The following is a 16,718-nucleotide window of genomic DNA, read 5'->3' as shown; positions in this document are numbered from 1 at the left end:
GTTTCACCTGGTCCTCTACCCTGTGATTAAAAGTGAACTTGGAAAATTCTCGTTGGCCTGTCGATCCTAAATCCGAGAATCGTTAATTCGCAAAAACTAAGAGAAATACATATCTGTTCTTTTTATCCCAATTTTTATTATTACCTTTTTTCTATTTCCACATTTGTTAATCTACATAGAAAATTTAATTAAACCAATGTGTAGCAAAAAATACAATTTAATCTCAAAACGATGTAAAAAATAGTATTAGGACTGATTAACAGCGTATCAAATTTTAAAATTGCTCCTCCATAACAAACGGAAGATTTGGCTTGTCGCATTTAAAGTATAAAAGCTTGAAGAAAGTATAATATAAATCGTTAACGTTAAATTCTATAGAATTTATTTCCAAACCTTAAAGCTAGACACGTGTCCCATGCCTTTTTGTTATAGAATATTCTACTAATTCCACTAATTCTTCTTCTTATTTCTTTCGTCTTCCTAAACATCTATACATTTTAATGCAATGCTTTTCTTTCGTTCCTTTGTCAGGAAAATTCCATACGAATTCGTTCTTTTCTCCAAAGTAACACGAAAATACCAGAAAATCGCCTCACCTTCCGAACCGAAGCTGTTTTGCATAACCAACCCCGATTGGACCGGTTCACGTAACCTGGCTAGTAAAGGAATGCACCGTGAGAAGAACAGTATTCTTATAGCCGTTTTCAGGACAACGAAGACTAAACTTTTAAACTTAGGGCGAAAGGTTCGTATAATCAGACTGTGCATACAATGGACATTTTACCTAAACCTTCGCTATCGTTACGATAATATTTTATCTTTGAGAAAAAAAAACGAATTCATCTCGTTATTTTCGCTTTCGTCCTTTCGGAAATAATTTTCAATTTACATAGCTTGTTGTTTTATGATTACAGGAAGGTTTTTGCGTCTAGCTAGGTTTTACATCATTGGCAAATATTCTTGGGAATGGAATTGAAATTATGTAACTAATTCGGAAGGGCTTTTTCGCTGAAAATATCTCTTAGGATAAATTATATATCGTAAATATGTGTCTGAACCATTAAAAATTTTTCACTTGCATTTATTATCGATTTTTATCGATTTATTATTTATTTCTTATCGATTTTTCGGTTGTGTTCCAAATATTTGAGGCAAATGTATAGATAATGCTAGTGTAAAAACGCCGGAATTCCGTCGTCTATATTTATTACCGATAAGCTATCTACGATAAAGCATCCAAAAGCAGGCTCGTCTTATATGCATTCACACTTTCACACTGATTAATTTTTTTCTACTGAATTAACAGTGGTGCTTTTAAGCTTTCATATAGAAATTTTACTATTTTACTTGAATACATACTATAATAGTGTATTATAACAATATTCGATTCATACACTACGAGTAAATTTAATAAACAATTACTTGAAAAAATGATAAATTTCGTCTATAACTCGCGTTAAACCGGTACAGTTCCAATATTTTTAGAATTTCCGTGTCCATTTAGCACTTTTCAATTATTCGATAAAATATAGATATAAATATCGATAACATAAATACGATAAAAATATTAAGACGAAACAGAATAAAATAACCAACAGCGAAAATGGCCACGTTAATATTTACAATGGTTTCCATATATACTTATAAGAAAGTTATTTTACTGCTTACGAAGTATAATTAACGATTTCTTTACGGCAACCGATCGTAACTTTATACTTTACATCCTGACCGGAAAGACTAAGAATCTGACCGTACGTAATGCTTGCTAATACATATGCATTTGCAGATAATCATAATCTTCGTCCAATAAAAGTAATCGGTTTTATAAGTTTCACGAGGCATCAATGACAAAGGTCGTGAATTGTGCATTGAAAAACTCTTTGTTAATGATGAATCACCATTAGACTGAGATACTTTCTCCTATATCACGAATCAAGCTTACGCATTTTCATCAATTTGCACTAAACGATTTTCACATGCGTACGTAAATGATCATTTTTTTAAATATATTTTTACAACTTGCTTCAAGTTGTTTAGAATTTCAAAATTCTGTTTCTAATAGTAACGTCGGACAACCACTGGTGCGCGTCCTGAATGAACTCATTATGCATAGTACCAGGAGCCCATACACCATTTCAATTCAACAGTGCTGTCTATTCACGAAATACTACAGCGTCTGAAGTCGATTCTAAAAGCCAAAAGGCTTAAGCACGAATAGGTGCGTCGAAATAATAAATGAAAAAGATCCATCTGCAAGAAGAGAAGTCTTCGACGGTAGATATGTAAGTGCTTTTTAAAACATAACCAATTTTTTCATCGTCGTAAAAATTTTATCTTGACGCGTGCATTCTTTACATTTGGTTTCTGACGAAATGGCAATAATTTCAGATATATGTTTATAATTCTTAATTCGTTTATTTAATTGTTTCTAAACTTCTAAAAAATAAAAAGAATAGTAAAATCATGTGGAAATTGATTAAATGAGAACCTCTGTTAGATTCGACGTGAATTGAGGAAGTTCAAATGCAGACAGACGGGACACGATGTCAAGATTTTTGACAGGGGCACGAAACAGCGGGGTGCACGTGTGGATCGAAACCAGACTCCGTGATAATAAACTACAAATACTATTTTTATAAAGGAGTCGTTACACATGTATCAACCGAACTGAAATATGCTGGGAACTTTCCTGACAACCTATCCTAATTTTCTCTTATAGGAAGAATTAACAATAAGTACAAAAAAATTCAAAGTTGCTAAATCCATTTTATGAAAAATATTTCAAATAAGAATTTTTTGTTCACTTATGATATATATCAAATAATTTTTCAAGCTAATAATGCTTCGCTTTAATATGCTGTATGATTAATAATATGCTTACGGCATAGAGTAAATTCGAATAATACAGAACATATCAGGTACATATTTTAACACGGGTTCTTTATTTAAAATAAAATCCTAACATCGAAAATATTTTATCACCGCGGTTCCACGTTTCCGGCAAGTCCTTCCGTCTTTTAACAGCGACACAGCCATACGTTAAGGAAATATTGTTATCACGTCGAAATCCACGATGTTTCATGTTATCGTGCTATCGTCGGATAAGATTTTCTTTGTGTTTTTTCTTACAAATTCAAAATAACGTTAAATATAACTTTTTAATAAATGAAATTAAAAATTGTGTTTTTTCAATATTATTTATTTTTTTTAACCTGTATTTCTCTCTCGTTGTACAAACGTAGCTGTTCATTAAATACAATTAAAAATCGTTTGGTTCGCTTAAAGCTTTGTTTCATTTCTCACCCAAACAAGAACAGATATGCAATAATAGCCGTTACTGATAATATCAATAGTTCGGTTGTTACTCTAAAACATAGATTTATAAATAACTATAATGCTTTTTTATCGAGGAATTCTCTTTTTGGTATTTTTAATAACTTCCTCGACACGTATTATTCGTACATTTCAAATCTCGTGGCTTCCATAACATAACACATTTATACAACTGCCTAATATTCTACAATAATTTATCGAAATTCGATTATGTAATATATAATATATAAAATATGTAATCAATGAAAAATGCAGTTTTGCGAAAAGGCGTAATAATATATTTACATACTATTCATAAAAATTGTATCTATCTATTGCACCCGTGTCTTATTATAAATGCAATGTATGTAATAAATGCAACATTTTATATAAGTACAAATCTTATCTTGAGATGTATAGAACAATAACATTTATTGTGAATCAGGAATCGATATTGATACTTTAATTTCTATTATATATTAACTAGCTCAATCATTTTTCTCGAATAGTAGACGGTTTATGCGGTGTTCGGTTCATTTTAAAATATTTGGTCCATGATAATAAATGCAATGAGAAAATTCGATTTTCGTTTATTGGCACTTTTTACGGTTAGTTGAAAAACGATTTAAAGAATTCTCCATTATTAGATTTTCGAAAAGTTACGTACGAATGCGTGTATAAAATACGTAATATGTCAACAAATAAATGGCCCCTTCGTTTACCACTATGGCACTGGAAAAATTATTTCCTTCGTTTCTTTAGAATCAATATACTTTATTATAGAATCCGAATAATTCTTAGGAAAAATAAGTCTCGGTTTAAGATTTCACGATCCTCTCTTTAAAGTGACCTATATTCTATATATTATTTCTTTATATTCACATTGATTCGGTCATAGTAATGTATGTTACTTCTTTACGTTTTAATTACAGTCACTCAAGGAGTACAGTGCTTGTACCGTTGGGCTTTTTGTTCGATTTCCGCTAAATATTTCTCCATCTCTCCATTTAAAGAATCAACCTCCGCCATCAAATCGGATAGCATTCTTTCGTTATCTCTGTAAACACTCTCCATACCGTCCAAGTCCTTTAATTTCGTCGATGTATCGGCTGTCAACTCGGAGGCTTTTTGTAGGAGCTTCTTCGCCCTCAATATATTCCCTTTGCTCTTGTTTGCCCTCGAATTCAACGCTTCGTCCGCTTTTCTGTATTCCATAGCGAGTTCCTTCGTTTTAGCATCTACCTTTTGCGCTTCATCGGCTACTTTCCGCGCCTCGACCCTGATTTCTTCATTCAAAACAAAATCGTTTCTGACCGATTGCGTTTGTAATTGTTTCAAGCGAGCGTCCAAAGAGTCGACCGTCTGAGTGGTGCTGTTTGCCTGCATCTGAGCTCCCCTGGTCATCTCGGCTATCTCTTCCAAGTCATTTTCGAATCTCCTGACATCGCGTTCAGCTTGATCGATAGCTGCTTGTGCTCGATCTTGAGCCCTCTGAGCATCACTCAATAAAATTACCACTTTGTTAGCTAGATTTTGTTTCGCGATCGCTTCCTCTTTTGCTCTGTCAGCATCATTCTTTAACTTTTCGGCCAACTGAAGGTCGTCCCTAGTATCCGCGAGGATTTTCTCGGAATCGGTCAAGGAACCGACGATGCTCTTAATACGATCGGCTAATATTTTGATCTCGTCGGGCTTTAGTTTGATGTTCTTAGCCAATACTTCGTTGGCCAAGTCTCTGACCATAGCTGGTGTGGGTTGGTCCTCCTCCAAAATGTTACGGACTCGTTTGTTTATGTCAGCGAGATCTTTGCTCAAGGTATCGGTTAGATTACGAGCTCTTAAGGCGTAGTTGAAGGCATCTTGAGCATTCAACCTGGCTGTCGTTGCATCGCGTTTCACTTGAACCATCTGGACAAACAAAATTTGGATCAACATAGGAAACTTCGAAATAAAAGGTTCGTTTTAGCAAATTTATGAAACGAAATTGAAAAAATATGTCATAACTTACATTACGAAGTAACTGTTCTGCCTCGTCCTTGTGGTTCTTGATCTCAGCAGCCTGCTTCTTAGCTACGTCCAGAGCTTGATTAGCCTTGGTCACAGCACCCGCGTCGCAAGACAGTCCACCACAGAAACCACAACCAGCGCCACCACAGACGCTGCTGCAATCCGTCACGTTATCTCCACACATTTCGAGATTTAATCCTGGCATAATTCCATCAAAGTTCTTCAATTCCTCATTTATTTTATTCAATGACTCCTGGTTTCTCTCCTGTGCCTCTATCACGAAAGCACGATTCTTAGCTAACAAGCTCTCAGTATGTTTGCGGAACCTTTCAGCGTCAGCCAGAACGTTGCTAGTGTCGTTGGCCATTTTTTCCGCTTGTCTAGACTGTTCCGCCATTTGCTGGGTAACGTTAAGAGCGCCTAGGACATTCTCTTCCTGCAATCTAGTCGCATTTTCTTTAAGATCAGCAGCAGCTTGGTGCAAGTTGTTCGTTCTATTTTTCAAATTTTTAAGAGCAGCATCCCCTAGATTTACTCTTTGACTGACATTCTCCAAAAGATTGTTCACTTCTTCTAATTTCTTGGTGGATTCTAATTTCTTATTATTCAAATCTATAGCCAAGTCATTTAATTCGTCCAAATCTTGACTTCTAATGGAAGCGTTACTGATCAGTGCTTGGACTTGATCCAGAGATTCGACCATGTCGTCGAATTCTTGGCTATAGACACCGGTTGTTCCAACCTTTTGAATTCTCGATGCCTCTTCGATCACAAGATTCGTCTTGTTTCTCAAACCAGTCAGCGTCAAGTCCCAATTGTCGAAACACTCTCCGCAAGGATTGCATTGAGGCGCATTTCCATAGTAGCCACGATCGCACTGATCACATTTTTCGCCACCGATTCCTTTGTGACAGACGCACATTCCTGTTTCTCTGTCGCACTGCTGACTGGCAGAACCGGTTAAATCACAATCACACGGATAACATTCGACATTAGGGTTTCCCCAGTAGTTGGTTTGACACTCGTTACAACGTCTTCCTCCGAAACCTGGTCTGCACTCGCAAGTACCGTCGTATGGATTACATCTATCGACAAAAACAGGTCAAAGTACATTTTAAAAATCGATATTTTTAGGCAGATTTGTTTGAAAATATTTAAATATTTAATAAAAATTGGCATACGGACCTGTCGGAAACGCTCCCAACCGCGTCACACTCGCAAGGATCGCAACCTTGGCCACTGGCGATTCTCCAATGATTCTCTTCACAAGAATCGCAGAGTAAACCGATAACGTGAGGCAAGCAGGAACACTGTCCAGTTCGGTGGTCACAAGGACCAGCGTTTCTATCTGTACCCAAAACGTCGCACATGCAGTCCTCACAATCCTGTTCTAGAGCATTTCCGTAAAATCCTGCCTTGCAAATCTGACAGTTGGTTCCATCAGTGTTGTAGAGACATTGAAGACAGCGTCCAGTTTCAGGATCGCAATTTCCGGGTCGACGTAAGTCCGTGTTATTGTTGCAATTACATGACTCACAGCTACCACCGGGAACTTCAGGATTACCGAAATAGTTCTCCGCGCAACTTTCACAACGCGGACCGGTGTATCCATCGAAACATTCGCAAATCACGTCGTGAGTCACCGGGTCTAGGGAACAACTCTCGGCGTACGAATGTCCAGAGTCTATGGTTCCTGTAAATTTGTGAAAAATCGGCGAATGAATAATACTTTAGTAAATAAAAATTATGCATGTGGAATCTATACAAAAAAGCCGACAAGATACCATGGAAATTTTATATCTATATATAGTATATATAGTATATATAGATATAATATACAGTATAAATATATATAATATATAGATAAGTATACAGTATAAATATATATATATCATTACTAATCTAATCCAACTTACCCGGACAAGGGCACGCTCTACATGGAATATCCACACCAATCCTAGGATCACCGTAATACGTCTCGATACATCTATCGCAATTGTGTCCAGTCGTGTAGTCCCGACAATTTATACAGGCGCCAGTCTTAGAATCACAGCTTTCAGCATGACCATTACACTCGCACCGTTGACAATGAGGGAAATTCCAGAAGCCAGGCTCGCATTGACCGCAAGTTCTACCATAAGTATTTGGTCGGCACTTGCATCGACCTGTTTCAATGTCGCAAAAATTATCCAGCGCCCCTACACCATCGCAATCACAGGGAATGCAACCCTCCGGACTAAATCCGTAAGTACCAGGCGCGCAACGATCGCAACGCCTGCCAACAACGTTTTGTTTACAAGGACACGTGCCTCCATAATTTTCACACAGCAAACTGTGCGATCCAGTCGGATTACACTCGCAAGAATGTGCTCCGTCATAAACGTAGTAACCGATACTATTTTGGTACTTCTTGCAAACTTCCGGGATATTATTCGTTATGGCGTTAAAATCGTTATAAAAATCACTACAATGATATATTTCATATTCCTGCCGACGAAGTTCGCCAACTACCGGCGTTTTAAAGAAAGGAATGGAGTCTATTTTTGGTCTCAGAACGATAGAGTCGACCAAAATAGACGCGGACGGTGTGTCCATGTGATTATTGAATTTACGGAATTGTAACAGAATATTGTATCGTTTTCCTGCTTCCAAACAAACGGATGGTTGCACAACGACGCTTCTTGATCTTAAAGGAAGTTGCGCGTATAGTTGATCGTACTCTGGTCTCCATTCGGCACAAGGACCATTCGGATCCACTGGACTTTCTCTCTCGATGATTATTTGAACATTCTCCCAAGATCCAGCCTGAATTGGTTCATATCGTATGATGATATCGTACCATAAACTTTTGCGTATATCGTCGATCGTGAAATTCAACACTGAACCTTCGAGCGCTTTCATAAAGCCAGTTCCGGTCCACGTACTATTCCTTCCGTCGCGATAGGGCTCTCTTATCACCACTTGGCAATTCTAAAATAGATTGTATTACAAACAAAGTTATAGAAATATTTGCAAGAAAAAATTGTGTTTTATATTTCAGCAATCTATAAGTTGACTTTTTAATTGAATAGTTACATCGCTGGCTCTGGATAATTCACCCTCGTAAATGAGAAAGTCTAACGATCCAGTGTAGTAGCTTTGTTCAGGTTGGTTACAAGTTCTGCCGCTGACGTGAGGTCTACAGCGGCACTGGCCAGTGACTACGTCGCAAGAATTCTCGTAGGAACCACCAGGATCGCAATCGCAAGGCTTGCAACCGTCTGGATCTTCCGAAAGTCCCCAATATTCTGGGAGACATTGGTTACAATCGCGAGCAGTAACGTAACGCTTGCAAGTACATTCGCCAGTCACCATGTTACATCCACGATTGTCGATGGTACCCAGGATGTTGCAGGTGCAAGCTAAACAGAACAATTTATTTTCACTTCTTTTTTTAATTTTGGAAATTTATATCATCTGCTGCTTGAAAAATCTGAAGAAAAATTTAACCAGAACCGTTTACGAATCAATACCTTGACATCCCTCGGGATTTTCAGGATCGAAGTTCCAGAAACCATTTTTACAATGATCGCAACGACGACCTTCGACATTTGCTTTACAGTTACAGCGGCCAGATTCGCCTCCGGTGAGAGGATTGGTTATCGAATCGCATATACCATCGTCCAAGGAACCACCTAGGTCGCAGTCACAAGCTACGAACAGATAAGAAAAAAGAAAGTATAAAATTCCACTTATCACGAAGTACACTATGAAGAGAAATTTGGAGTATCGTTAAATTTCCCATAGATGTATTTTTATACATCTATTATTCGAAGTCTTCTAATGAAACAGAATCTACCAAAGATGTGATTGATAGTAGTAATAGATAAGCAACTTACGCAGACATGCTTCAGGATGAGTAATATCTTTGGTCACGTCGTGATAGAAGAATGGTTTGCAGAGTTCGCAGTTCTTTCCCATAGTATTGTGTTGACAGTCATCGCAAACACCGCCAGATACTCTTCCAGAATTTTCATAAACAGCTTCGTCGAAATGGCAAGAGTTCGTGTGATTGTTACAAATACAAGGTCTACAAGCGTTCGTCTGCTTTCCAACAGCTGGTTTCCACGGAAGATCATTGTAGAAGTCTTGACATTTTTCACAATTCAATCCCGTAGTATTATGAGTACACTCGCATCTGCCGTGCACCATATTTTCCTCATCAGGGACTCCAGGAAGCGGAAGGCATCTAGATGCATGACCGTAACAGGAACAAGATCCGCGAATCACTATGTTTTGAATGGCATAGTAATATTTCTCTCGAATTTCTGCGCGGTCGTCGAGAAGATCGTCTCCTAGAGTGTGCAACCTAGTCATGTTTATGCGAAGGTTCGTTATTTTCAGTTGGTTCTGCACTTCCTTGGAGTAGGGGTTGTCTATCTCCAAATTCTGAGGCAACACTCTGGAAACAATGAAAAATTTATTCAATTGTTATTCGGATAATTAAAATAATTGTGTTTAACACTTAGCCAACCGCGCGCGCCACAGCGAGCTATACGTTACTCACCGCGCTCGGACAAGCCAACCTATACGCTGTCCACCGCGCATTTTTCCAAGTATCGAGGACTAATGTTCACTACTTAAAAAACAAAGAAGTCTAAGAATTATTTAAGTGGTCAATTATATTTTGTGGTGATAATCTTATTTAAAGATTTCACATATTGTTTATACAAAACATGAAATCAAAAGTATATATTAAAAGTATAAAAAATATAGGTAAAATTAAGAACAGTAAAGATGATTAAAGATAAATAACACGACTTGAGCGTGAAATTAAACATTCATAATGCATTTTAATATTTTTTTACAATGTGATATCGTTAGATTATAACTTTATTTAGCCATAATCGATAATGTAACTTTTTAATTAATTTTAACACCACTAAATTGGTGTATTTTATCATATACTGTACTTTATAAAAGCAGAAAAAGTGGCGCAATTAATTGGAAGCAATTCCAGGTAAACAATAACTGATAATAACAAAAAAGAAGAAAAGGCGTTGCAAAAGTCAAAAAAGGGAGATTCAGTTGGCTAAGTGTTAATCCACTGAGAAGCAAATTATTTATCATAATTTAAAAAATGTAAACATAAAATCATTTTCATCTGTCACACTTTCTTTATACAACAACGATTCTTAATTATTTTCCATCAAAGTAATCGTATACATAAAATCATATCTGGAATTACAAGACACGTATTCTGTAAATTAATCACTAAAAGATGTAATTATTAGAAATGTCAGTTACATGCAACGTATCTAAAAGCAGCGTTGTGCTATTGAAGTTAAATGATCCCTGGTTATCGTTATTTACATACCTAAAGATAACATCACCTCCAGACGATGGCGCCACGGCGGAATACCTCGTCTCGCAGATAACATCTGTCAGTCTCTGAGGTTGTTCCGTAGACACTCCAGGGAAGTACTTTTCGCAATTGTGCGCGAAGTATCGATACACTTGCCACGTTTTACCAAAATCGGACGATCGTTCAATCAACATCTTCGCCGGTCTAAACGTTTTGAAACGGATGATGCTGTGGGTGAAATGGAACTCCGCTTCCAGATCGAAGCGTATCGTTACGTTCTCCACGCCATTTTCCGCTTGCCACCAATTTTTACTGTTGGATTAAACGAGTAAAATTACGACGCCATTATGTAAGAATGATATAAATATAATTAATAGTACCAAAGTAGAAATTTTATTTTTCTTATTCAAGATAAGTGTTTGAATAGAAGTGATAAAAGATATTTTTGTAAAAAAGAAGGGAGAATTGAAAAACATAAACGTATAATTTAATGGATTACTTACTCGGTAACTACATTTTCGATGTTATGTTGCTTGTTGGGCGACGATGCGTCGCAAAAAAAGCACTTCTTCCGCTCCTTTAAATGCGAAACGATGCAGTACCTTTCAGGTTTTGTAAGACCGCAAGTAGATGACGCGGACAATCGATTTTTTCGACCGATTAATAAATTTCCTGTAGAGGGGTAACATGAGCTCTGCTCGCAGGGATGCTTCCTCTTTATTTGTGCGCCTAAAGAGAACATAATCGAATTTCACCAAATTTCTTCGCGAAAGAAGAATCGAGTTAGCTATTATTTTAGTAATTTATCTCCATCCCCTTCAGCCAGTTCAAGTATCCTTACATCGTCAATTGGTAATTACGTTAATCGACTGTTTGTTATTTACACTGGGTTAACGAGATTCCCAGATACCAAAAGTTAGTGATCAAAAATATAGTGTCCAGATATAATTGCCTCAACCAAATTAAAAAGATACGAGGAAAGAAATGTAGGATTACTCGCTGATCTTTTTGACCTTCTGCTTCGAAAGATGAAACGTGAATGTAAGTCATCGACTTGCATAAGACAGGAAAGATCTATGTTAGATCGTTCGAACGATGTAGCAAAAATTATTTTAATCAACAAGAAATACTGGCGATATTAATCATGTACACCTGTGACAGTTTAATCATAGAACATGTCATTCCATGTAGACAATAGATTAAGCAACGTTATCATTATAACGATAATAGAGCAGCTCTATCATGCTGGTTATAATTGTCTGTAAACAATGAGCAACGTGAGTTTTTGAAACCAGCGAGAACGGACTACCTCTTGGACTGTGAATGATCTGCCTTGGCCAATAATGGCGATCTTCGCTCACCTCCGTAGGTGACATATCTCCTCTCTGGATTGATCCTATAACACCCCGCTTTTATCTCCAATGCTCACTGCATTCTACGTATCCGATCTACGTATTCTTACAAAGAATTTCTTAACGGTTGTTCCAAACTTTATTTTGATATAAATTCTTTAAAATGAAACTTTTATTTTAATGTATATTTTGGAGATCCAAAATATTTCCTATGTATCATGCCCTGTATATGTGTATATAAAAACTATATATGTATTGTAATTTATATGAGAAATGCTATTGTTCTCAAATTGAAATGAAATATTGATCATTGAGTTGCATTCACGGTTTGCCGATTCTTTTATTGTTTTTTTATTATTTTAAAGTAATCGAAATGATATTGAAACTCACCTCTGGCTGGAATAACCCTTTCCCTGCCATGTTGAGGCTCTGCGATATCTGAAAGCGGAAATGATCTGGTTAAAAAACTATTTTGTAGACTTTAATATCTCTGTACATGTTTTATCATTCGTCGTTTAAAACGATAAACACAGACTATCTTACATAAAATAATCAACATGAATTCCTTTCACTAAAAATTTCCACGAAAATATGGGAAATCTTTTAACACTTTGTTTTTTAATCTACAAATCTAAAGAATACTGCTCATTTTTTGGAGACGCTGGACATGGATAATAAATATAGGATGAAAATTAATAGCTACGATTTTTCGGAGAAAAGTTTAAACAAAGATAGAATTATTCAGTTATCACGTAGAGTTCTACTACCGGTTGAAGCTATCGCAAGTAACAACCGGATGTTTATGATGTAGCTTCTCTAGAGACCGTTAAAAATGAATGAAAATTCTCCAAAACTCATAAAAAATTACGTTTTATTGATTTTAAATTTCTGATAACTCTATTATATTATGTTATTCACTAATAAGAATTCTAACTTTTTTTAAATTCTTACGTTATTATACACAAATGTTTCAATATAATTTGCATAAAATATTTCACCATAAAATTATTTTGTTCTATAACAGTTATAATTTTAAAGAAAATAAAATGCTACTAGATATCTTCCCATATTTTCTTAAAATATTTAAATTGTAAATGTTGGGATAAAATGGAAGATTTAAACTGCTTGCAAATGCTTTACAAGAACATTTTTTAATGATCTATTGGTGCTAAACGCCTTTTGATTTTATTACTTGAGATTTCTAGAGCGCTTAGATTTTGGAGACTGAAATGAGCTTGAGAAATTCAGAAGAAAGGCAGGTCGAGGGGTCGAATCGCTATCTAATCGTGTGGATAAAGTGTCTTCCAGGCCACATTAAGAATAATAACTGGATAGCACGTTAAAATCAAGACGAATTTCAACTATACTGTTTTAACCTAATTTTTTTTTTCTTCTTGTTCAACCAGAAGCACATATCGACAATTGAAATATTCAAAGTAAATTTTAGGAAGCTTCAATTTTCTTTAATCAATCTTTATGAAAGAAAACTTGGTAATTTTACAAATATATTAGGTTGACACCGGGAAATGTTTATTCCAATTTTTTCGAAATAATTATTATCTTATAATCTTACTCTATCTTACAAAATTTTATTAAAGTCATGTATACAAATGATATAATACTCGATAAGTATAAATGCGAAAAAATTAATGATAACTGCGGCAAACATGTGTTGAATTAAACGTATTAATAAATAATACTTACCCGGCACAATAATTATTGCAAGTAATAGTATCGCAAAAATTGCCTGAGAAAATGCTCGAGCCATTTTTGCTCCTCCCCCCTATCGTTTAAATTTCTTGAACAGAATTTAAGCCATCGGCAATATATTCTGGAAACAAAAAACATTTACTTTTTACAAATAAAATTTATTTCGTCTTTGAACAACAATGGCAAAATGATACTAAAAGCGATCATAGCTGAAATTTTTCTTTGAAGTTCGATGAATAACCAAACTTATCTCGAGGTAAGTCAATTCCAGAAAGATTTGAAATCTTGGAATTCTTATTTTCTTGGAATTCTATAGAGAAAATTTCCTTTGAACGCTGTAGATTTTACAATGTGTTTCTGTCAGTCAGAAAGACTTATGTCTTTCCAGTATCTGATATTTACTATTTTTTTTTGAAGAGGTAATGAATCACCACGGTTGTAGATACCCAGCGAAATTTTATTTTCAATGTGTATTTTGTGTTACAAGAGCTTCCCAAAAAACTAGAATTCAAATTTCGTCAGTTTTATATCAATAATATTAGTTGCTTTCACATAAATTTATAAATCTAGTAAACAAACATAATGCTCGCATATTAAACAATCTGAGCAATAAATAAGTGTAGGATTTATCTACAATGTATTAAGAATCACGATGTTTGCCATACATATTTCGAATCGTCAATGAGGCACTTTCGATACAAAGAACCATATTAGCTATTACTACATTTTTATAAACGATAATATATATAAAATTGTTTAGTCTTTCGATTATATAATATTGGCGTATAAAAAGAATCACTACTAATGCACTCCAGTTTTGTAAATGTTTATCGCGCATAGTTCAATGACCAAACGCTTTCGTAGATCTGGAACGTCTGATAAGTTGTTAAATGTTCACGTTCAACGAACATCTTTTTTTTTAATGTTTTAGATTCGAATATTTTAAGTAATGTAATTAAGATCGTCCTAATTCATTATTTTAGCAATATATTAAAAAATACATATATTATCTCCCATATAAAAAAGTATGCTATATTCAAGACAACTTTATATTGAATGTAATAATCACAAATATTGTATATCACAAATATTGTCTTTGTTATATTATATTCAAAATATACTACCTCTACTATACTACACTCAAATATTACTGCACTTTATTTTATTCCAACTTCCTTATTCCGAAAAGTTTTACACATTTCCATATAAACAAATACTTCTTATCAAACCTATATCTTAAATTTAAAATTACAAAACTCTCAATTTGCAATTCTAAAATTTCAAGCTAATTTCTAAATCAACTTACACTTTACATATCAACAATTTTTGGTCATTCGATATTTCTATTCCGAAACGGTACCTATTGTTAAACGTCAAATTCTTCCATGCAATTATCCAGAAGGACAATGTCAACAACTAATATTTGCACAATTTATAAACCGCGTCTAATTAAAATCACGCATTCACATACATATATGCACATAAGCTTTCTTTCGTATCGGTCAGATTTTTAACACATCATTACTCGACAAAAAAAGCAGTAAGCCGTTATTTCTAAAGTGATGAGGCTTACAGACAAGTAAACGATCCTGATACGTCCGAGAGCGAAGCAGCGTCGAATGAGAAAATGAGAATAGCAAGAGCAAACTGCGAGAAACGTCTTACCTAACTCGGTGTATCGTGTATCTTCCTTGAGAGAGTGTCTCGTGTTGTGACCTGGCAGACGCCTCGATAGATCCACGACGAGAATCGAACGACACAAGTAAACTGATTGAGAAGCCAATGATCCAGAGTGCACTCGATCCCCGCGATACACCGTTTCGATCAATGAGACGAGGAATGGACGAGAGACAAAGTCGTTGTGAACGCCTCTGGTGACGCGCCTCTCTCACGGTGTTTCTCGGTTAAGGAGAACCTCCGACAGTGGCCAGTGCCGTACGTAGAATGAGGTCCCTTCTTTGCCGGCTCGTGACGAGGGTGCTGACACAGGCTGAGGGGCAAAACGAAGTTTCTTAGAACGATACCGGAGTAGGGGAACGAATGCGGGGGCGTCTATCAAGGAAAGGTTTACTTAGGGATTAGCCGCTTGCAATAATTTTATCTACAAACGAGGAGACTCGTTTTGTTTCTCTTTGTTTATTTGATAGATTAAAGGATCCTAAACGAGATTAAACGAAAGGTTGAATTGAGAAAGATGGACGAAGTGATTCACCGGTTATTATAGTTGGCTTAGACTTAATGGCAAGTCAGAAAAGTTGTGTATTTATTAGTATCGAGGATTCCATTCGTGGGAATTGATGTATTAAGTTTTTAATTAGAGGTCTGAGAAATTGTTTTGTGAAATGTATTTAAAAATTCTTTAAAAATTTATATACTTACATTTGTGTATATTTTAGATATTTTATATGTATATTTTTTCTTTATATTTTATATGTATAAAATTAATAGAATCTTTAACAATAAAGCAATATGATCTTTAAAATACCATAATCACTGTAAATTATTAATTTCAGACTACGTACATATGTATATTGAGCAAGCTTTTGGTAAACCATCGTGTTCCATTTAGCCCATCATGCACTAAGAGAAACAGCTTAATTTATGGCACCCTCAAATGTCTTCTCTTTTTCTTCTTAAAATCGAGGGTGACAAAAGTTAGACGATCGCTTCAAGCGTCAAGGTTTTTTTTATATATACATACATATATGTATGTATGTTAAGAGGAAGAGATAAGTTATTGTTATTTTAAAACTGAAAAACTAGATTGTCTCTGTGTAACAAAAATTATATTCGGGCATTAGTAATACGTAAAAAGTTATCGTGTAACAATGCAAAATTATTGCTGATATAGTAGTATATGTACATACATAAAAGGTACATAATACATAAAAGATTGCTGTCCTGTGATATTCACAAGCGTTGTGTCGCGCTGCGGTGTCCATTACATCAACCAGTTGGCTACAGTTCACATGTGCAGCACACTTGTATTCGGT

At 35.4% G+C, this 16,718-nt stretch overlaps 1 protein-coding gene and 1 long non-coding RNA gene across 3 annotated transcripts; one reads left to right on the top strand and one right to left on the bottom strand.

Moving 5' to 3' along the window:
• The first annotated feature begins 2,023 nt into the window (after window positions 1-2,023).
• LOC117231859 lies at window positions 2,024-2,640 on the top strand. The gene is made up of 2 exons (XR_004493030.1): window positions 2,024-2,282; window positions 2,498-2,640. It is a non-coding gene; the product is annotated as an uncharacterized LOC117231859 (long non-coding RNA).
• Window positions 2,641-3,727: 1,087 nt separating this feature from the next.
• LOC117231856 (laminin subunit beta-1) lies at window positions 3,728-16,419 on the bottom strand. Of its 2 annotated transcripts, XM_033490708.1 has the most exons (14): window positions 16,248-16,419; window positions 15,391-15,715; window positions 13,720-13,846; window positions 12,406-12,453; window positions 11,973-12,059; window positions 11,167-11,392; window positions 10,676-10,975; window positions 9,198-9,760; window positions 8,832-9,011; window positions 8,395-8,720; window positions 7,236-8,289; window positions 6,505-7,012; window positions 5,321-6,404; window positions 3,728-5,220 (listed from the first exon to the last, which is right to left on the bottom strand). In XM_033490708.1, the coding sequence occupies exons 3-14, from the start codon at window positions 13,781-13,783 to the stop codon at window positions 4,249-4,251; spliced, it is 5,412 nt and encodes a 1,803-aa protein (XP_033346599.1). In that variant the 5' UTR covers window positions 13,784-13,846; window positions 15,391-15,715; window positions 16,248-16,419; the 3' UTR covers window positions 3,728-4,248. The 2 variants fall into 2 exon arrangements, with proteins under 2 accessions (XP_033346599.1, XP_033346600.1); XM_033490709.1 differs by lacking the exons at window positions 11,973-12,059; window positions 16,248-16,419 and having other exon boundaries at window positions 15,391-15,709.
• Between the last annotated feature and the right edge of the window lie 299 nt (window positions 16,420-16,718).

The sequence above is a fragment of the Bombus vosnesenskii genome, unplaced genomic scaffold, assembly GCF_011952255.1.
Source record: "Bombus vosnesenskii isolate JDL3184/JDL3185 unplaced genomic scaffold, Bvos_JDL3184-5_v1.1 scf7180000013274, whole genome shotgun sequence".
Taxonomy (NCBI): domain Eukaryota; kingdom Metazoa; phylum Arthropoda; class Insecta; order Hymenoptera; family Apidae; genus Bombus; species Bombus vosnesenskii.
This window is presented reverse-complemented; position numbering and strand designations above follow the sequence as displayed.